General features: G+C 45.4%; 1 protein-coding gene and 1 non-coding gene across 2 annotated transcripts in view; both read right to left on the reverse strand.

Moving 5' to 3' along the window:
• The window catches only part of RNF217 (ring finger protein 217), a 194,642-nt gene that overhangs the window by 57,513 nt on the left and 117,979 nt on the right, over positions 1-19,150 (reverse strand). The window contains exon 3 of the mRNA XM_038762547.1: positions 1,164-1,328. Within this exon, the coding sequence (XP_038618475.1) occupies positions 1,164-1,328 (165 nt within the window). The remainder of the gene's footprint in view (positions 1-1,163; positions 1,329-19,150) is intronic.
• LOC119924254 lies at positions 12,807-12,944 on the reverse strand. Its single transcript, XR_005449079.1, has one exon. It is a non-coding gene; the product is annotated as a small nucleolar RNA SNORA7 (small nucleolar RNA).

The following is a 19,150-nucleotide window of genomic DNA, read 5'->3' on the forward strand; positions in this document are numbered from 1 at the left end:
AATAGCAAATTAAGTCATTGACTGTACAAATGAGAATCCAAACAGCATTCATTTTAGTTATGGCTATAAATACTCCATGCCACATCAAAATATTACCTCATCTGCCTCCCCTACAAGTATTACTTTTGCATAAACATTCACATAATATGGTCAACTCTTGAACATCTGTGACAGAGTCAAGGACAGCACAGATAAATGAAACCTGCCAAAAGTCCCCAAATTGAATTGCAACCATTTTCCCCCAAACTTTAGCTCAGACTTTCTAATACACAGTCACATGCATTCCTTTTACGTTCTCCTCTCCACGATCCTGCTAACCGCTGCCTGAAGAGTTACTAAATCACCTCAGTCTACGAAGGCAGAAAATGTTTCACAATATGAGGTGTGCGTGATTTATCAACTGGTTACGCAGCCTCTGTAAAACGGGGAACTGTTGGCACACAGTGGATTCTGTGTACCAGAAATTAGGTGTACATCCATTGTGTTGCTTCTAAAAAGAGGTGTTTTCTGGCTTTCCGGCAACGCATAGCATTTTAATATGCAACAAACAGGAAAGGGTGATTTCCTCAATGCTTGATCTCATACTCTGATATGAGCCTCTCAACCTCAGCCTCCCAGCCTCTCTCAAGTTAGAGATAAATGGGGAGGAAATCAGAAAAACACAGCCCTCTACCTATCATTTTATCTGCTTACATTTTCATCTTCAAATCACTTTTCAAGCATCCCGTTCACAGCTGCAGTTTCTTTCATCCCTGAGAGTGGGAACGACGGCAGCCCGGCTAGATGCACTAAAAACACGGACTCCAGAGTTCCATGACTGGCTTTCCGGGATCCCTTGACTAAGGTATTTATCCTTAAATTCCTCCACTTCTGCTTCTCCAACCGTGAGGTGGAACTCACATGGGAGCCCTGTTGGCAGTGGGATGGATGACTATGAACCCTATTTTCCATTCAAATGATTCCAAGATCATTTTCAAATAGCCTTATGAAAATGTATTTCTATAAAGTTTCTAAACAGAGGAAAATGATCCTTTCAAGTGGCCAAAGTGCTTCCTGCATGATTTTATCATGCCGGCATTTCATATTTAACAAAAGATCCTCACCACAGTTTGGGAAATACGCTTGCCTGTCCATATTCAAAAATCCACCCGGGACCAACTTACCTTGCACTTGGGGCATTTCTGGGCATTTCTCTGCCCGTGTTCTATCTCGTTGGCCCAATGACGTAAAAGTTTGTCTCCCTTTTTGTATTCCTTACAGTTCACACCTTCATGCCAGGGAGAGTGGCACTTGAAACACCAGACAAATTGGCAACTGGGGCACTGGATCTGTATAGGAAAAAGTCAACACGACAAAGTCAATCACTGGCACGGAAGCCATGCTAATCGGCCCTCAAATGAATGCAGAGTGGCAGAAACCAAAACAATTGCCTAAAACCCAGATTTCAACTACGCATAGTGAAGAGAGTTGAATTTTATCCAAATCATTCAGCGGGGTATCTGTCTAGGTCCAAAATGTTATCGGAGGAAAAACATTCAAAGTTCATCTGCCGACTCATAAAGCTTCTCACTGAGGATGTTCATTGTACAATATGTAGAGGTTTACCTAAGGTGGCATTTATCCCCCACCCCAATTCTTCTCCTTGGTTCACTGTTCAGCCGCCACATAGGCTGCAAGCTGTGCGGATCACTTGCTTTTCCTGGAAACCCTACCTATCTTTGGTTTTTCTTATCCAGTTTGCTTCTGGTTCTCCTTCTTCTCTGGCCAATCCTTCTCGGTCTCTTTTCCCAAGTATTCCTTGCTACCCTCCCGCAACTGCGGGTGTCCCTCAAGGCTCTGTTCTGAGAGCTTCTCTCTTCTCAGTTTACCCTCGATCACAGCTTCAACTTTTTAAAAATGATATTTGTAAGCGCTTACTATGTGCTAGGCATGGTACTAAGGGCTCCCATAGATACAAGATAATCAGGTCAGACACAGTGAATGTTCCACATAGGCCTCCCAGTCTTAATCCCCATTTTACAGATGAAAGAACTGAGGACAGAGAAGTTAAGTGATTAGCCCAAGGTCACACAGTTGGATGAGTGGTGGAACCAGGATTAGAACCAAGGTCCTTCTGAATACCAGGCCCACGCTCTAGCCACTTGTACATTGTGTGATCTTGGGAAAGTCACTTCACTGTTACTCCCATTCTACCTTGAGAGTGAAACAACTTCTCTCCTCTGAAATCTCCTCCTGCTCCCAAGACATCTCTCTATGGAGGTCCTGCCAAACATCTCGAGATCAATATGCCCCAGTCTGGAATCCTCGTCTTCCCTCCCAAATCCTTCCTGCCACCTAACTTTCCCATCACGGTAGACTAAGAGTTTATAACATCACCACCCTACCCATCTCTCAAGCCCACAACCATGGCATTATCTATGGCTCCTGCTTTTCTTTCAATCCCCATATTCAGTCTGTAACCAAATCCAGTTGACTCTTCCTCCACAATATTTCCAGGATCTGTCCCTTCTTTGCCATCAAATAGCCACTATGTTCATCCAGGTACTTGCAATATCTCCACTTGACTATTCCATCAAATTCTTTGCCAATCTCCCTGCCTCAGATCTCTCCCCTCTCCAGTCCCCATTTCACTCTCCTGCCCAACATTTTTCTGCATATATCGTTACTGCTCAAAAACCTCCAATGGTTGACCATCCTCTCCCCATAAAGCAGCGTGAGAAGCAGTGTGACTCAGTGGAAACAGCCCGGGCTTGGGAGTCAGAGGTCATGGGTTCAAAGCCCAGCTCCGCCACTTGTCAGCTGTGTGACTTTGGGCAAGTCACTTAACTTCTCTATGCCTCAGTTACCTCATCTGTAAAATGGGGAATAAGACTGTTAGCCCCACATGGGATAACCTGATCACCTTGTATCCTCCCCAGCAATTATAACAGTGCTTTGCATACTCCATCCTAATCCTCCTCGACTTCTCGGCTGCCTTTGACACTGTGGACCACCCCCTTCTCCTCAATACACTATCTGACCTTGGCTTCACAGGCTCCGTCCTCTCCTGGTTCTCCTCATCTCTCCGGTCGCTCATTCTCAGTCTCTTTTGCAGGCTCCCCCCCTCCCCACCCCCCCCACCCCATCCCCAAGGTTCAGTGCTTGGTTCCCTTCTGTTCTTGATCTACACGCACTCCCTTGGTGACCTCATTCGCTCCCACGGCTTCAACTATCACCTCTACGCTGATGACACCCAGATCTCCATCTCTGCCCCTGCTCTCTCCCCCTCTCTCCAGGCTCGCATCTCCTCCTGCCTTCAGGACATCTCCATCTGGATGTCTGCCCACCACCTAAAACTCAACATGTCCAAGACGGAACTCCTTGTCTTCCCTCCCAAACCCTGCCCTCTCCCTGACTTTCCCACCTCTGTTGATGGCACTACCATCCTTCCCGTCTCACAAGCCCGCAACCTTGGTGTCATCCTCGACTCCGCTCTCTCATTCACCCCTCACATCCAAGCCGTCACCAAAACCTGCCGGTCTCAGCTCCGCAACATTGCCAAGATCCGCCCTTTCCTCTCCATCCAAACTGCTACCCTGCTCGTTCAAGCTCTCATCCTATCCCGTCTGGACTACTGCACCAGCCTTCTCTCTGATCTCCCATCCTCCTGTCTCTCCCCACTTCAATCCATACTTCATGCTGCTGCCCGGATTGTCTTTGTCCAGAAACGCTCTGGGCATGTTACTCCCCTCCTCAGAAATCTCCAATGGCTACCAATCAATCTGCGCATCAGGCAGAAACTCCTCACCCTGGGCTTCAAGGCTGTCCATAATGCCATCATTATTATCAAGCAGAGACTCCTAACAATTGGCTATAAAATATTCAGGCAGCATCTTCCTTCCTACTGATCTACTCTTCTCTCCCTAGTTGCAACTCACTTTTCCATCCTCACTGGGCCTTGTTCTTGCCCCTCCACTTTGTCCTGTCTTCCCCCATGACTGAGACTTCTGCTTCATGTCTGACCAAATACAGACCAGCCAATTTTCAAAATACTTCTGAAACAATATCTTCCCCTTTTAATCTCCCCACCTTGTACTGAGAAGCAGCATGGCCTAGTGGAAAGAGTACAGGCTCACAGTCTCAATCCCCATTTTACAGATGTGGTAACTGAGTCACAGAGAAGTTATGTGATTTGCCCAAGGTCACAGAGCTGACCTTAGAACCCATGCTGTCTGAGTCCCAGGCTCATGCTCTTTCTACCAGGCCACACTTTATGACAAATGCCCGCTTTGATTTCACCAGAGAGTAAAATGATAACACCTACAACAGCTCAAATGTTTTTCATTTGACCCTCCCTCAAAACATTAGTGAGTTTGGCTTCCAAGGCCCCACCTGATTAACCATAATTAATGAACGTTGAGTCTCATTATGAATGCTATTGACATGGAGTACCCTATTCTCCTCTGCACCACATCACTTCACTGTGAACATGAGAATTTAAATAGCACACTGGGTTTTGATGAGCCGTAAACACTCTCCTAGGTAACATAATTACCACTTGTTTTTTTCAGATCACACCTTTCTGGCAGGGGTTGTTCTGATAAGTAGCTTAATTGAGTGGCAATTACAATCATTCACACTTTGGTCTTCAAAACAAAAAATGAGAGTTGGCCCTTAAAATAATTCTAGAAATTTAGCCAAAGTATTACCAATACCTTGAATTAGGTACATATCTATGTACACGATTGCATATACATATATATATATATACACATGTATATATATATACATGTACATGTATGTATATATGTATATATATATATATATGTGTGTGTGTATATATATATATATATATATATATATATATATATATAAATGTCTGACTCCCCCTCCAGCTCATGGTGTTTTACGAATTTTGTTGTATTGTACTCTCGTGTACTACTGCACATGGTACGCACTCAATAAATACTATTGAATGACTGATTTAATTAGGTGGAGTCCCTTACTTTGAGCAATGCTAAAGTATTCTCAAATTATCACTTGTCATATTCACACACAGCACATCTATTTTACACTTGGAATTGAACTGAAGTGCAAAGAGGTTGTGCGCTTGGGTAAAGTACATAGTGAAGAAGAGTTTTGAAGTCTGTGTGCCTGAGAGGCATAAAGTTCCCTTTTCAATTGTGGAATTATTTTATTTAGAGGGATTGTTTGGCTAACTGAATGGCTCTGGATGTATTAATATATTTTTCTTTCTCATTTCAAAAAGATGACCCATGGCAGCTACAAGAAATCACTGACAACACATTCAAAAAAACAAAACCCCCCCCCAAAACAAAACTTCTAAAACACTTATCTCCTTGGATTAAAGGTGGCCATACTAGGTACCGATCCCAACAGGTTAATGGGAGTGATCCACAGCTGTCCAAGATAGAAACCCTGCTCACCCTGTTCACCCCAAACCTCTGATAAGATCTGTGAATTTCCAATAAGGGGGCTGAAAAGATCCCAAATGGCGGTTTTGGGCCCTACAATAATAATGATAATGGCATTTATTAAGCGGTTAATATGTGCAAAGCACTGTTCTAAGCGCTGGGGAGGTTCCAAGGTGGTCAGGTTGTCCCACGGGGGGCTCACAGTCTTAATCCCCATTTTACAGATGAGGTAACTGAGGCACAGAGAAGTTAAGTGACTTTCCCAAAGTCACACAGCTGACAATTGGCGGAACAGGGATTTGAACCCATGGCCTCTGACTCCAAAGCCCGTGCTCTTTCCGCTCTATTACCTCTTCGAAGCCTGCCTCTCCCCTCCAACTTCTCATCTCTTTAAAGTCATTGCCTTTTTTCTGGTCCCAGTCCCAAAATGAAATGTCAGCATCTACGGGACACCTATCTGGGATATTGTTACTGAGCCCAAAAGATTTTACATATGTATATGTATGTGTACATAATAATAATGATGATGGTATTTGTTAAGCGCTATGTTCCAGGCACTGTACTAAGCACTGGGGTGGATACAAACAAATCGGGTTGGACACAGTCCCCATCCTGCATGGGGCTCACAGTCTTAATCCCCATTTTACAGATGAGGTAACTGAGGCACACAGAAGTTAAATTCATTCAATCGTATTTATTGAGTGCTTATTGTGTGCAGAGCATTGTACTAAGTGCTTAATAATGGTGTTTGTTAAGTGCTTACTATATACCAAGCATTGTTCTAAGCACTGGGGTACTGCATCAGCTTCCTCTCTGATCTCCCATCCTCCTGTCTCTCCCCACTTCAATCTGTACTTCACGCTGCTGCCCAGATCATCTTTGTGCAGAAACACTCTGGGCATATTACTCCCCTCCTCAAAAATCTCCAGTGGCTACCAATCAACCTACACATCAAGCAAAAACTCCTCACTCTCAGCTTCAAGGCTGTCCATCACTTTGTCCCCTCCTAACTCACCTCCCTTCTTTCCTTCTCCAGCCCAGCCCGCACCCTCCACTCCTCTGCTGTTAACCTCTTCACTGTGCCTCGTTCTCGCCTGTCCTGCCGTCGACCCCCGGCCCACGTCCTCTCCCTGGCCTGGAATGCCCTCCCTCTGCCCATCTGCCAAGCTAGCTCTCTTCCTCCCTTCAAAACCCTACTGAGAGCTCACCTCCTCCAGGAGGCCTTCCCAGACTGAGCCCCCTCCTTACTCTCCCTCTCCTCCCCCTTCCCCCAGCCCTACGTCCTTCCCCTCCCCACAGCACCTGTATATACGTTTGTACAGATTTATTACTCTATTTTACTTGTACATATTTACTATTCTATTTATTTTACTTTGTTAATATGTTTTGTTTTGTTGTCTGTCTCCCCCTTCTAGACTGTGAGCCCACTGTTGGTCAGGGACCATCTCTATATGTTGCCAACTTGACCTTCCCAAGTACTTAGCACAGTGCTCTGCACACAGTAAGCGCTCAATAAATACGATTGAATGAATGAATCAGGTTGTCCCACAGGGGGCTCGCAGTCAATCCCCATTTTACAGATGAGGTAACTGAGGCCCAGAGAAGTTAAGTGACTTGCCCAAAGTCACACAGCTGACAATTGGCAGAGCTGGGATTTGAACCCATGACCTCTGGCTCTCAAGCCTGTGCTCTTTCCATTGAGCCATGCTGCTTCTCTGGCTTTCCAAGGAAGTTATGTACTGTGGCATCACACAGCACAACCTAATCACCCAGCCTCCCTTCCAAGTAGCTCTGTGACTTGGGGATACATTAGGGGAAATGCAACTTTCATGGCAGGGTAGTTTGAGAACTGGAGGGGCCAGATGATTCAGTCCCACCCAGGCCTGGGCCTTCGGCTAGGATGAAGCCTGGATCTCTCATGATCCAGGCTGAGCCCCTTCCAGACTGAGCCCCTTCCTTCCTCTCCCCCTCGTCCCCCTCTCCATCCCCCCATCTTACCTCCTTCCCTTCCCCACAGCACCTGTAAATATGTATATATGTTTGTACATATTTATTACTCTATTTATTTATTTTATTTGTACATATCTATTCTATTTATTTTATTTTGTTAGTATGTTTGGTTTTGTTCTCCGTCTCCCCCTTTTAGACTGTGAGCTCACTGTTGGGTAGGGACTGTCTCTATATGTTGCCAATTTGTACTTCCCAAGCTCTTAGTACAGTGCTCTGCACATAGTAAGCGCTCAATAAATACGATTGATGATGATGATGATGATGATGATCCAGGGAGCGGGGATGGACCCACACTGGGATGAGGGAAACCTACTAAAATAGTGGGCCCAAATCTTGGGCAGGATCTACCTGGCCTGTGATGCTGCTGCCTGCCCTTTACCCCCAAAATGAGTCATGGACCCTTCTACCTTGGTACCTTGGAATCTTCCACCTGTTCTAAAGAGGCAGCCGCCATGCTGTGGAGGGTGACTGTCCCAAGGTGACCCTTGGGTACCAGTTATCTCAAGGTCAAATGCTATCTCGTGGCCACCTGAGCCAGCAGGCGGAACTCGGAAGCGAGGGTGGGATAACCGCCCCCACAACCAAAACTGCTAGATTGACAGCCCAAGCCGGGAATACGGAAGGTGTCCCTCGCCCCCGTGCCAATCAAATTAGGTATGGAGGATGGGGAGGGCAGAGATTAGATGAACTAAGGCCGGAAGCTGGAATGGCCTAGGAGCACAGTGGAAAGAGCACGGGCTTTGGAGTCAGAGGTCATGGATTCAAATCCCGGCTCTGCCAATAGTCAGCTGTGTGACTTTGGGCAAGTCACTTAACTTCTCTGTGCCTCAGTTACCTCATCTGTAAAATGGGGATTATGACTGTGAGCCCCCTGTGGGACAACCTGATCACCTTGTAACCTCCCCAGTGCTTAGAATAGTGTTTGCACATAGTAAGCACTTAATAAATGCCATTATTATTATCATTATTATTATTATTAGAAATACCTGCAGCCTCTGCCCTCTATGCAGCAGATCGAGACTTGCAGCAGATAGCTGCAGGGTGCTTCTGTCCAGAGCATGAGAAGCCCGCTCTCCCTGAACTATGTGAGCGTCCCGTCCCACTGGACGCTCATGGGGCTGGAAGCCAGGCACTTTGCCATGGGTATGTAATGAACGAATGGATTCCTCCCAAATGGAAAATCCTCGTGGGTGGGAGCTAGGGGCTTCTCCTATGGGTGTGTAACTCAAGTGGATTCCTCCCGAGTGGGAAGTGCACCTGAGTACAAACAAACTGTAAGGGAATTCTGCCTGGGTGGGACCTGGGGGTTCTGCCACGCGCGAGGAATCTATACATGTGTTCTTCCTGTTAAGGAAGCTCTAATATTACTAACTGATTGCATTTTCCCCAAAAGAGAAGTTCAATCCATTGCACCTGAACAATTACATAATTCAGTTCACCTCGTGGAATAAATTTTATATAAAACTCAGGCTTTCTGTCCCCGGTCTCTCTCTCTCTCTCACTGCGCCGATTACTGAACGAACCCGTCCCAGGATGACGGGTGACAGTGACGTGCCGCCAGTGGTGGGGGAGACAGTGTCTGGCCGGGAAGGGCTGGGGAAAGCTGGTTGCAGGCAGGGAATGTCTACCAACTCTGTTATAGTTCACTCTCCCGACTGCTAAGTACAGGATTCTGCACACAGTAAGCACTCAATAAACACAATTGATTGATGTGCTCTGTCCATTTACTTCCTCATCCCCCAAACCAGTCCTGGACTTGCCCTTGATTACAATAATGATAATAATAATGAAAATAACAGTATTTGTTCAGCACTTACTCTAAGTCAAGTATTGTATTAGGCACTGGGGTAGATACAGGAAAATCAGATCCCATATGGGGCTCCTGTACTATGGATTGAGGCCCTATCGTGGCAAGATAGTTTGCATATGCTGATGAAGTTTAGAGTTATGTCACATAGGGCAACCCATAATGGAAAGGTTTAAGCTGAAGCATCAAAGTCAATTCACCTGTGCTGGGCAGCCGCAGCATGGGAAAGAGTAAAAAGAGTCAAGAGAAGCAGTGTGACTCAGTGGAAAGAGCCAGGGCTTGGGAGCCAGAGGTCATGGGTTCTAATCCCAGCTCTGCCACTTGTCAGCTGTGTGATTTGGGGCAAGTCACTTAACTTCTTTGGGCCTCAGTTCCCTCATCTGTAAAATGGGGATTAAGACTGTGAGCCCCACGTGGGACAACCTGATCACCTTACGTCCCCCCCCAGCGCTTAGAATAGTGCTTTGCACATAGTAAGTGCTTAACAAATGCCATCATTATTATTATTAAAAGTGGATGATGAATTGATCAAAACGCTGATCGATGGCAACGGCAGAGGTTTTCACTGCACAGAAGATGGAAATGGCAAACCACTTCCGTATCTTTACTAAGAAAACTCTACGGATGCACATAGGAGACGACCTTATGACAGAAGATGGGACATTCTTAAGAGGCTGTGTCCATGGAGTCTCTATGTGTCGGAAACGACCCGAGGCATTCGAAGAAGACATGGGGCTCACAGTAAGTAGGAGGGAGAAGTATTGACTCCTCATTTTGCAGATGAGGGAATTGTACTCTCCCAAGAGTTTAGAACAGTGCTTTGCACATGTTAAGCACTCAATATTCATTCATTCATTCAATCATATTTATTGAGTGCTTACTGTGTGCAAAGCACTGTATGAAGAGCTTGGGAGAGTCCGTATAATAACAGACAGACATACCCTGCCCACGTAAGCTCACAGTCTAGAGGGGGATAAAGACATTAATATACATGCATACATAAATAAATACAAAACAGATATATACAGACATATGCATATGGGGATGGGAGGGAGGATTCATTCATTTCATTCATTCAATCGTATTTATTGAGCGCTTACTGTGTGCAGAGCACTGTACTAAGCGCTTGGGAAGTACAAGTTGGCAACATATAGAGATGGTCCGTACCCAACAACAGGCTCACAGTCTAGAACGGGGAGACGGAGAACAAAGCAAAACATGTGGACAGGTGTCAAGTCGTCAGAACAAATAGAGTTAAAGCTAAATGCACATCATTAACAAAATAAATAGAATAGAATAGGATGAATGAAGGGGGCAAGTCAGGGTGACACAGAAGGGAGTGGGAGAAGAGAAGAAGAGAGCTTAGTCAGGAAAGGCTTCTTGGAGGAGATATGCCCTCAATAAGGCTTTGAAGTGGGAAAAAGCAATAAATACCATTGATGATAATGAGGAGGGAACTGAGGCACAAAGATGTTAAGGGACTTGTCCAAGATCACGCAGCAGATAAGTGGTGGAGTCAGAATTAGAACCCAGGTCCTCTGGTTCCCAAGCCTGTGCTCTTTTCACTAGGCCATGCTGCTTCTCTAATTTGCTTATAGTATGTCTACAGCATATTGTAGACTTCTATCCCCTAGACTCTACCCATATTTTTGGTGCCCTGTATGGGCTGTCTGAAACTGCTCCAATCCACACTCTTTAATTAATCAATAGTATTTATTGAGGGCTTATAGTGTGCAGGGAACTGAACTAAGTGCTTGAAGCTTGCTTAATTTAAGGGTCAAGAGTCTTTTGTGAGAAAATGCTAGTCAAATCAACCTAACATGGTCTATTTTTGTGTAGAAGTGCTGAATAACGGTATTTAACCTAATGTTATCTATAACCTTATGTGCCAAAGAATAATTTTTCCACAACCCCCATAGCTAGTCATTTTCCTAAACAGGGACCACAATAGACTTAAACCAGGAAATAACTTAGGGGCAACCTTTTAAAAAAAAAAGGTACAGAGACTTGATCTTATTATCTGTATTGGCTGAGCACTTCTTTTGTGCTCAATTCTTGGGACTGATAGTAATAATAATAACAATAATAATAATAACCGTGGTATTTGTTAAACAACCTGATTACCTTGTATCCTCCCCAGAGCTCAGAACAGTGCTTGGCACATAGTAAGGGCTTAACAAATGCCATTGTTATTATTATTATTATTAAGCACTTACTCTGTGCCAGGCACTGAACTAAGCCCTGGGGTGGATGCAGGCAAATCGGACTGGACACAGTCCCTGTCCCAGATGGGGTTCACAGTCTTAATCCCCATTTTACAGATGAGGGGACTGAGGCACAATGAAGTAAAGAGAATTGCCCAAGGCCACAAAGCAGACAAGTGGCAGGGCCAGAATTAGAACCCATGACCCTTCTGATTTCCAGGCCCATGCTCTATCCCCTAAGCCACGAATGAAAACACATGAGCTGCTGAGTTCACACATGCACCCTGCCTCCATGCCATCTCATTTTATTCCTGCAGTGCACAGGGGTTAGAAACCACCAGAAGGCTTCCCAAATGGCTCCAATAATTTGATACCGTCTGTACAATCCAGCTAGTTTGTCTATTTTAAAGCCATCAACATCCTTTTTTTGTTGCTGGTAATAAGAAATTGCACTATTTAATCATCGTGACAAATACCCAACTCACTAGCGACACTCTACTGAATTTCCACAGCAGCCAACATGCAGGCATTTAAAGTAAATTTCCTATTACTCCTATGGGAATAAACATATTTGTGGACTTCCTAAGCAACTGCCCTGCCCAATCCCTTTTCGAGCAATCAAGCAATCAATCCATCAGTGATAGTTATTGAACACTAAAGCACTGTACTAAGCTTGGGAGAACACAATAGAGTAAGTAGACATGATCCCTGCCCACAAGGCTCTTACAGACCAGAGGAGGAGACAGATGAAAACAAATTATAGAAATGATATACCACAATTTTTCTAGCAAGGTGTTTTGCCATTTCTTAGCTCACACTCGTTCTCACAATATCCCTGTGAGGTGCTGAAAGGCAGGCATTATCCCTTATTATACAGGTGGTAAATCTGAGGAGTGAAGAGATTAAGTCTTGTCTCTTGTCCTATGCCAGCAGCGTGGCTCAGTGGAAGGAGCATGGGCTTTGGAGTCAGAGGTCGTGGGTTCAAATCCTGGCTCTGCCACTTGTCAGCTGCGTGACTTTGGGCAAGGCACTTAACTTCTCTGGGCCTCCGTTCCCTCATCCGTAAAATGGGGATGAAGACTGTGAGTCCTACGTGGGACAACCTGATTACCTTGTATCTACCCCAGCGCTTAGAACAGTGCCTTGCACATAGTAAGCGCTTAACCAACATTATTATTGTAGTAACACCAATGGACACATCTCCCCCAGAACACCCCACCTCCATCTGCCATCGTTCTGGTAGTGTATCCACATAGTTTTTTTGGTAAAAATACAGAGGTGGTTTACCATTGCCTCCTTCCATGCAGTAAACTAGAGTCTTTGCCCTCGACTCTCTCCCGTGCCGCCGCTGCCCAACACAGGTGAGTTTTGACTTGTAGCAGATAGCCTTCCATTCGCTAGCCACTGGCCAAGCTAAGAATGGAATGGATATGCCTCTGCTTGACTCTCCCTCCCGTAGTCCAGACTAGTAGAGTACTAGAAGCTCTCCAGGTGCAACCCTGAGAGGGGAGTAGAGATTAAGTAACTTGCTCCACATTACTCAGCTGACAAGTGGCAGAGCTGGGACGGACCCTCTCCTTCTATGACTTCTAGACCTCATGGCCTTCCGGACAAACCACTCTGCCTCTCGTCTCGAGTACTTGCAACCAAGGTGGATTTGGCACTCTACACTTTACTATAAAGTGTTGTAGTACAACTCCTCAACACACTATCCAACCTTGGCTTCACAGACTCTGTCCTCTCCTGGTTCTCCTCTTATCTCTCCGTTCATTCTCAGTCTCCTTTGCAGGTTCCTCCTCCCCCTCCCATCCCCTTACTGTAGGGGTTCCTCAAGGGTCAGTTCTTGGTCCCCTTCTGTTTCTACACTCACTCCCTTGGTGAACTCATTCACTCCCACAGCTTCAACTATCATCTCTACGCTGATGACACCCAAATCTACATCTCTCCCAGTGCTCTCTCTCCCTCCCTTCAGGCTCATGTCTCCTCCTGCCTTCAGTACATCTCCATCTGCCCGCCATCTAAAACTCAATATGTCCAAGAATTTACTCCTTACCTTTCCTCCCAAACCCTGCCCTCTCCCTGACTTTCCCGTCACTGTAGATGGCACTACCATCCTTCCCGTCTCATAAGCCCACAATCTTGGCGTCATCCTCAACTCTGCTCTCTCGTTCACCCCTCAGATCCAATACGTCACCAAAACCTGCTGGTCTCACCTCCACAACATTGCCAAGATACGCCCATTCCTCTCCATCCAAACCGCTACCTTGATGCTTCAATCTCTCATTTTATCCTAACTGGATTACTGCATCAGCCCCCCTCTGATCTCCCATCCTCCTGTCTCTCCCCGCTTCAGTCTATACTTCATGCTGCTGCCCGGATCATCTCTGTGCAGAAACACTCCGGGCATGTTACTCCCCTCCTCAAAAATCTCCAGTGGCTGCCTTTCAACCTACACATCAAGCAAAAACTCCTCACTCTTGGCTTCAAGGCTGTCCATCACCTCACCCCCTCCTACCTCACCTCCCTTCTCTCCTTCTCCAGCCCATACCGCACCCTTCACACCTCTGTGCCACTAACCTCCTCACTGTACCTCGTTCTCACCTGTCCTGCTGTTGACCCTCGGCCCACATCCTTCCCCTGGCCTGGAATGCCCTCCCTTCGCACATCCGCCAAGCTAGCTCTCTTCCTCCCTTCAAAGCCCTACTGAGAGCTCACCTCCTCCAAGAAGCCTTACCAGACTGAGCCCCCTTTTTCCTCTTCTCCTCCCCATCGCCCTCACCATACCTCCTTCCCCTCCCCACAGCACCTGCATATATGTTTGTACTGATTTACTACTCTATTTATTTTACTTATACATATTTACTATTCTATTTATTTTGTTAATGTTGAAAGAGAGGCACCTCTTCTGACCCTTTGTCTAAGGTGGTCTTCGATTATTATTATAGAGCTTCTCAGGGCCCAAGAGGAAAGGTGAGATGGAGAGGTTAAATACCTTGCTCCCTGCTTTTCTATATGAATATCAGTCAATCAGTAGATTGATTGTAAACTCTAGACTGTAAACTTGTTGTGGGCAGGGAATGGGTCTGTTCTATTGTTATACTGTTGGAAGCAGCGTGGCTCAGTGGAAAGAGCATGGGCTTTGGAGTCAGAGTTCATGGGTTCGAATCCCGGCTCCGCCAATTGTCAGCTGTGTGACTTTGGGCAAGTCACTTAACTTCTCTGTGCCTCAGTTACCTCATCCGTAAAATGGGGATTAAGATTGTGAGCCCCCCGTGGGACAACCTGATTGCCGTGTAACCTCCCCAGTGCTTAGAACAGTGGTTTGCACATAGTAAGCGCTTGATAAATGCCATTATTATTATTATTATACTGTACTCTCCCAAGCACTCAGTGCAGTGCTCTGCACCCAGAAAGTGCTCAATAAATACAATTGACTGACTGGCTGATAGCTTAGTACAGTGTTCTGCACACAGTAAGCACTCAATAAATACTATTGATTGATTGATAGACTATTAATCATTTCAGGGAAATGAAACCCGTACCAAATCCTCCATGGGCATCAGCAAAATAAAGTGGGAGGAGAAGAGGATTGCATGACTGTGTTTCCAGGATCCCCAAATGACCGGAAAAATACGAAAAAATTCAGTGTGGGAGAACCCAAATATACTATATTTACTCACAATTTCTTCCAACACAATTGTCCTTACTCTATTTTTGAGGAGGAAATAAATTTTTTTTGAAGCACATAATAAGCTGGGGTGCTGGGGATAAGATGAAGATCAGAAGAATGAGCATGGGACAAAGCATGCGGGGAAGGTGAATTCATTAATCCACATGGGACAACCTGATCACCTTGTATCCCCCAACGCTTAGAACAGTGCTTTGCACATAGTAAGCGCTTAACAAATATTATTATTATTATCATTATCATTGTTATTATTATTGTTATTATTAAGATTATCCCAGCTAGGGAAGGAGGAACAGACTGTGAGCCCTGTGAGGAACAGAGACTATGTCTGACCTGATTAACTTGTATATGGATTGCACCCTTTGTAAATTTCTGGAATTGCTTTTTAATGGTATTTATTAAGCCCTTTCCATGTGCCAGGCATTATACTAAGCGCTGGGGTAGATACAAGATAGTCAGGTTGGACACGGCCCATATCCCTCATGGAGCTCACAGTCTTAACCTCCATTTTACAGATGAGGTAACTGAGGCCCAGAAACGTTAAGTGGCTTGTCCAAAGTCATACAACAGACAAGTGGTGGAGCCGGAATTAGAACTCAGATCCTCTGACTCCAGGCCTGTGCTCTTTCAGTCGGCCAAGCTAATTCTTGAGGAATTTTCCCTGGGCCAGCAGTTCTGCAGAGAAAACCCCTGGACAAACCAAGGAGAGGCACGACCACCTCACATCATCATCATCATCATCATCATCATCATCATCATCAATCGCATTTATTGAGCGCTTACTATGTGCAGAGCACTGTACTAAGTGCTTGGGTAGTACAAATTGGCAACATATAGAGACAGTCCCTACCCAACAGCGGGCTCACAGTCTAAAAGGGGGAGACAGAGAACAAAACCAAACATACTAACAAAATAAAATAGAATAGATATGTACAAGTAAAATAAATAGAGTAATAAATATGTACAAACATATATACATATATACAGGTGCTGTGGAGAAGGGAAGGAGGTAAGATGGGGGAAGGGAGAGGGGGACGAGGGGGAGAGGTAGGAAGGGGCTCAGTCTGGGAAGGCCTTCTGGAGGAGGTGAGCTCTCAGTAGGGCCTTGAAGGGAGGAAGAGAGCTAGCTTGGCGGATGGGCAGAGGGATTGGGGGCATTCCAGGCCCGGGGGATGACGTGGGCCGGGGGACTTCCTGCCTCCACCCAGGGATCACTTCTCCCCGAATGAAAAACTGTCTCCGGAATTAGTGGTCAACAGCCCGTGCCATCTCGTGAACATACACGGATCACCCCCGCGCTGAGCCAATCCATCTGCTGTCCACGAGGGCTGGTTATTTTCAGGTTCTCTCCTACCACAACCCAGCCTGCACACCTCACTCCTCTAGTGCTAACCTTCTCACTGTGCCTCAGTCTCACCTGTCTTGCCACCGACCCCTGGTCTATGTCCTGCCTCTGGCCTGGAATGCCTTCCCTCCTCAAATCTGACAGACAACTACTCTCCCCCCTTCAAAGCCTTATTAAAAGCACACCTCCTCCAAGAGGTCTTCCCAGACTAAGCCCCACTTTTCTTCATCTCCTTCTGCGTCACCCTGACTTTCTCTCTTTGCTCTTCCCCCCTGTCCCGGCCCCACAGAACTTGTGTATATATCTGTAATTTTATTTATCTGTATGGATGTCTGTCTCCCACCATCTAGATTGTGAGTTCGCTATGGGCAGGGATTGTCACGGTTTATTGATGTATTGACTTGTACTTCCCAAGCGCTTAGTACAGTGCTCTGCACACAGTAATCAATCAATCAATTGTATTTATTGAGCGCTTACTGTGTGCCGAGCACTGTACTAAGCGCTTGGGAAATACAAGTTGGCAACATATAGAGACAGTCCCTACCCAACAGTGGGCTCACAGTCTAGAAGGGGGAGACAGAGAACAAAACCAAACATATTAACAAAATAAAATAAATAAAATAGATATGTAAAGGTAAAATTATGAGATGTGAAGCAGCATGGCTTAGTGGCAAGAGCCCGGGCTTGAGAGTCAGAAGGATGTGGGTTCTAATCCCAGCTCTGCCGCTCGTCTGCTGTGTGACCTTGGGCAAAACAGCTTCACTTCTCTGGGCCTCAGTTACCTCATCGGGCCCCGGCTCCGGGGTAAGTAAGCACTTACTTATTGAGTAAGCACTCAATAGATACGATGGAATGAATGAATGAAGTGTACTTTCCCAAGTGCTTAGTACAATGTTCTGCACACAGTAAGTGCTTAATAAATACGACTGAATAAATGAATGAAAGTTTGCCCAAGTCTGTCGATGCTTTCCTAGTGCCTAGACACAATCTGTAAAAAAAAGACATTTCTAAAAGCCAGACTGATTTCCATTGAAAACAAGGACACCACAAGGGTTCACCAACTATCAATGCTGCATTCGATAATCGTATCCTTCTAGTAAATATTTTTTTAAAAAACACCCAAACCTGAAATCATCATGGAGTCCTAATCGCCTAGTCACTAACTATTTCTTAACAATCTTGTGACCCAAAGTAAGCCAAAATCACATTACCCCAAATCACAGCACTTCGCTTCTAGGACTGCCAACGTCCTTAAATTCACTTATTCGGAAGTTAAGGTTAATTCAGCTTGCCTTCTTTAAAGCACTGAACCTACTCAACTGAAACCACTGCAGCTGCAAGTTAATCAAGATAGGAAAATTAGCCTGAGCCCTGCCTGAGTTCAGTTCAATCAATCATATTGATGGAGCACATATTGTATGCATATCACTGTACTACTCCACTTGAGAGAGTACGATATAACAGTTAGTAGACAAGTTCCTTGCCCACAAGGAGCTTACAGTCATTAATCCAATCAGTTCAGTTTAATGCAGATCTATACTAAATAATGCCCTGGGAAGCTGAAAAGAGAGCGTGCTCCTCCCAAGCTGCCTGATTTGGCCCTGGAAAAATTGGGCTCAATGCAAGTGCCTGTATTTTTACAAGCATTATCTTATGAAATACACTGTAATTGAGCCAAGGTCTGATTTAAAGCCTGGAATTCTGAATGTTTACTTACGCAGACTCTATCAAATGCTAGAATAGGAAAAAACTCCATGCTTGACTCAGACCAGTAGTTCCACCGAGCCCAGTTGTTTTTTTTATATAATAATAATAATAATAATGGCATTTATTAAGCACTTAACTATGTGTAAAGCACTGTTCTAAGCGCTGGGGAGGTTACAAGGTGAATAGGTTGTCCCATGGGGGGCTCACAGTCTTAATCCCCATTTTACAGATGAGGTAACTGAGGCACAGAGAAGTGAAATGACTTGCCCAAAGTCACACAGCTGACAATTGGCAGAGCCGGGATTTGAACCCATGACCTCTGACTCCAGAGCCCAGGCTCCTTCCACTGAGCCACGCTGCAAGCATGTACTATGTGCTAGGCATTGTACTAAGCATGAGGGTAGATATAAAATAATTAGGTTGGGTTACAGTCCCTATTCCACATAAGGCTCACGTTCTTAATCCCCATTTTATAGATGAGATATCAGAGGCACAGATGGAGGAGCCGGGATTAGAAGCCAGGTCCTCCAACTCCCAGGCCTGTACTCTTTCCACTAGGCCATGCTGCTTCCTAATATTCAGTCTCTGACAAAGACACTAGGCCACTTGAAGAGGCAGTGTGATGACTGCCTCTAAAAATAATAAGTAATTATTTTCAGTATTTTTCTTTATTTAAGGGGGGATTAAAGCCTTTCAAACCATCTGTGCCAGACTCACTTTTTGACTGCCCAACACACACTCTCACACAAACATACACACACACAGCGTGGCTCAGTGGAAAGAGCCCGGGCTTTGGAGCCAGAGGTCACGGGTTCAAATCCCGGCTCCACCAATTGTCAGCTGTGTGACTTTGGGCAAGTTACTTAACTTCTCTGTGCCTCAGTTCCCTCGTCTGTCAAATGGGGATGAAGACTGTGAGCCCCCCGGGGGACAACCTGATCACCTTGTAACCTCCCCAGCGCTTAGAACAGTGCT

Source organism: Tachyglossus aculeatus, chromosome 2, assembly GCF_015852505.1.
Source record: "Tachyglossus aculeatus isolate mTacAcu1 chromosome 2, mTacAcu1.pri, whole genome shotgun sequence".
NCBI classification, from domain to species: domain Eukaryota; kingdom Metazoa; phylum Chordata; class Mammalia; order Monotremata; family Tachyglossidae; genus Tachyglossus; species Tachyglossus aculeatus.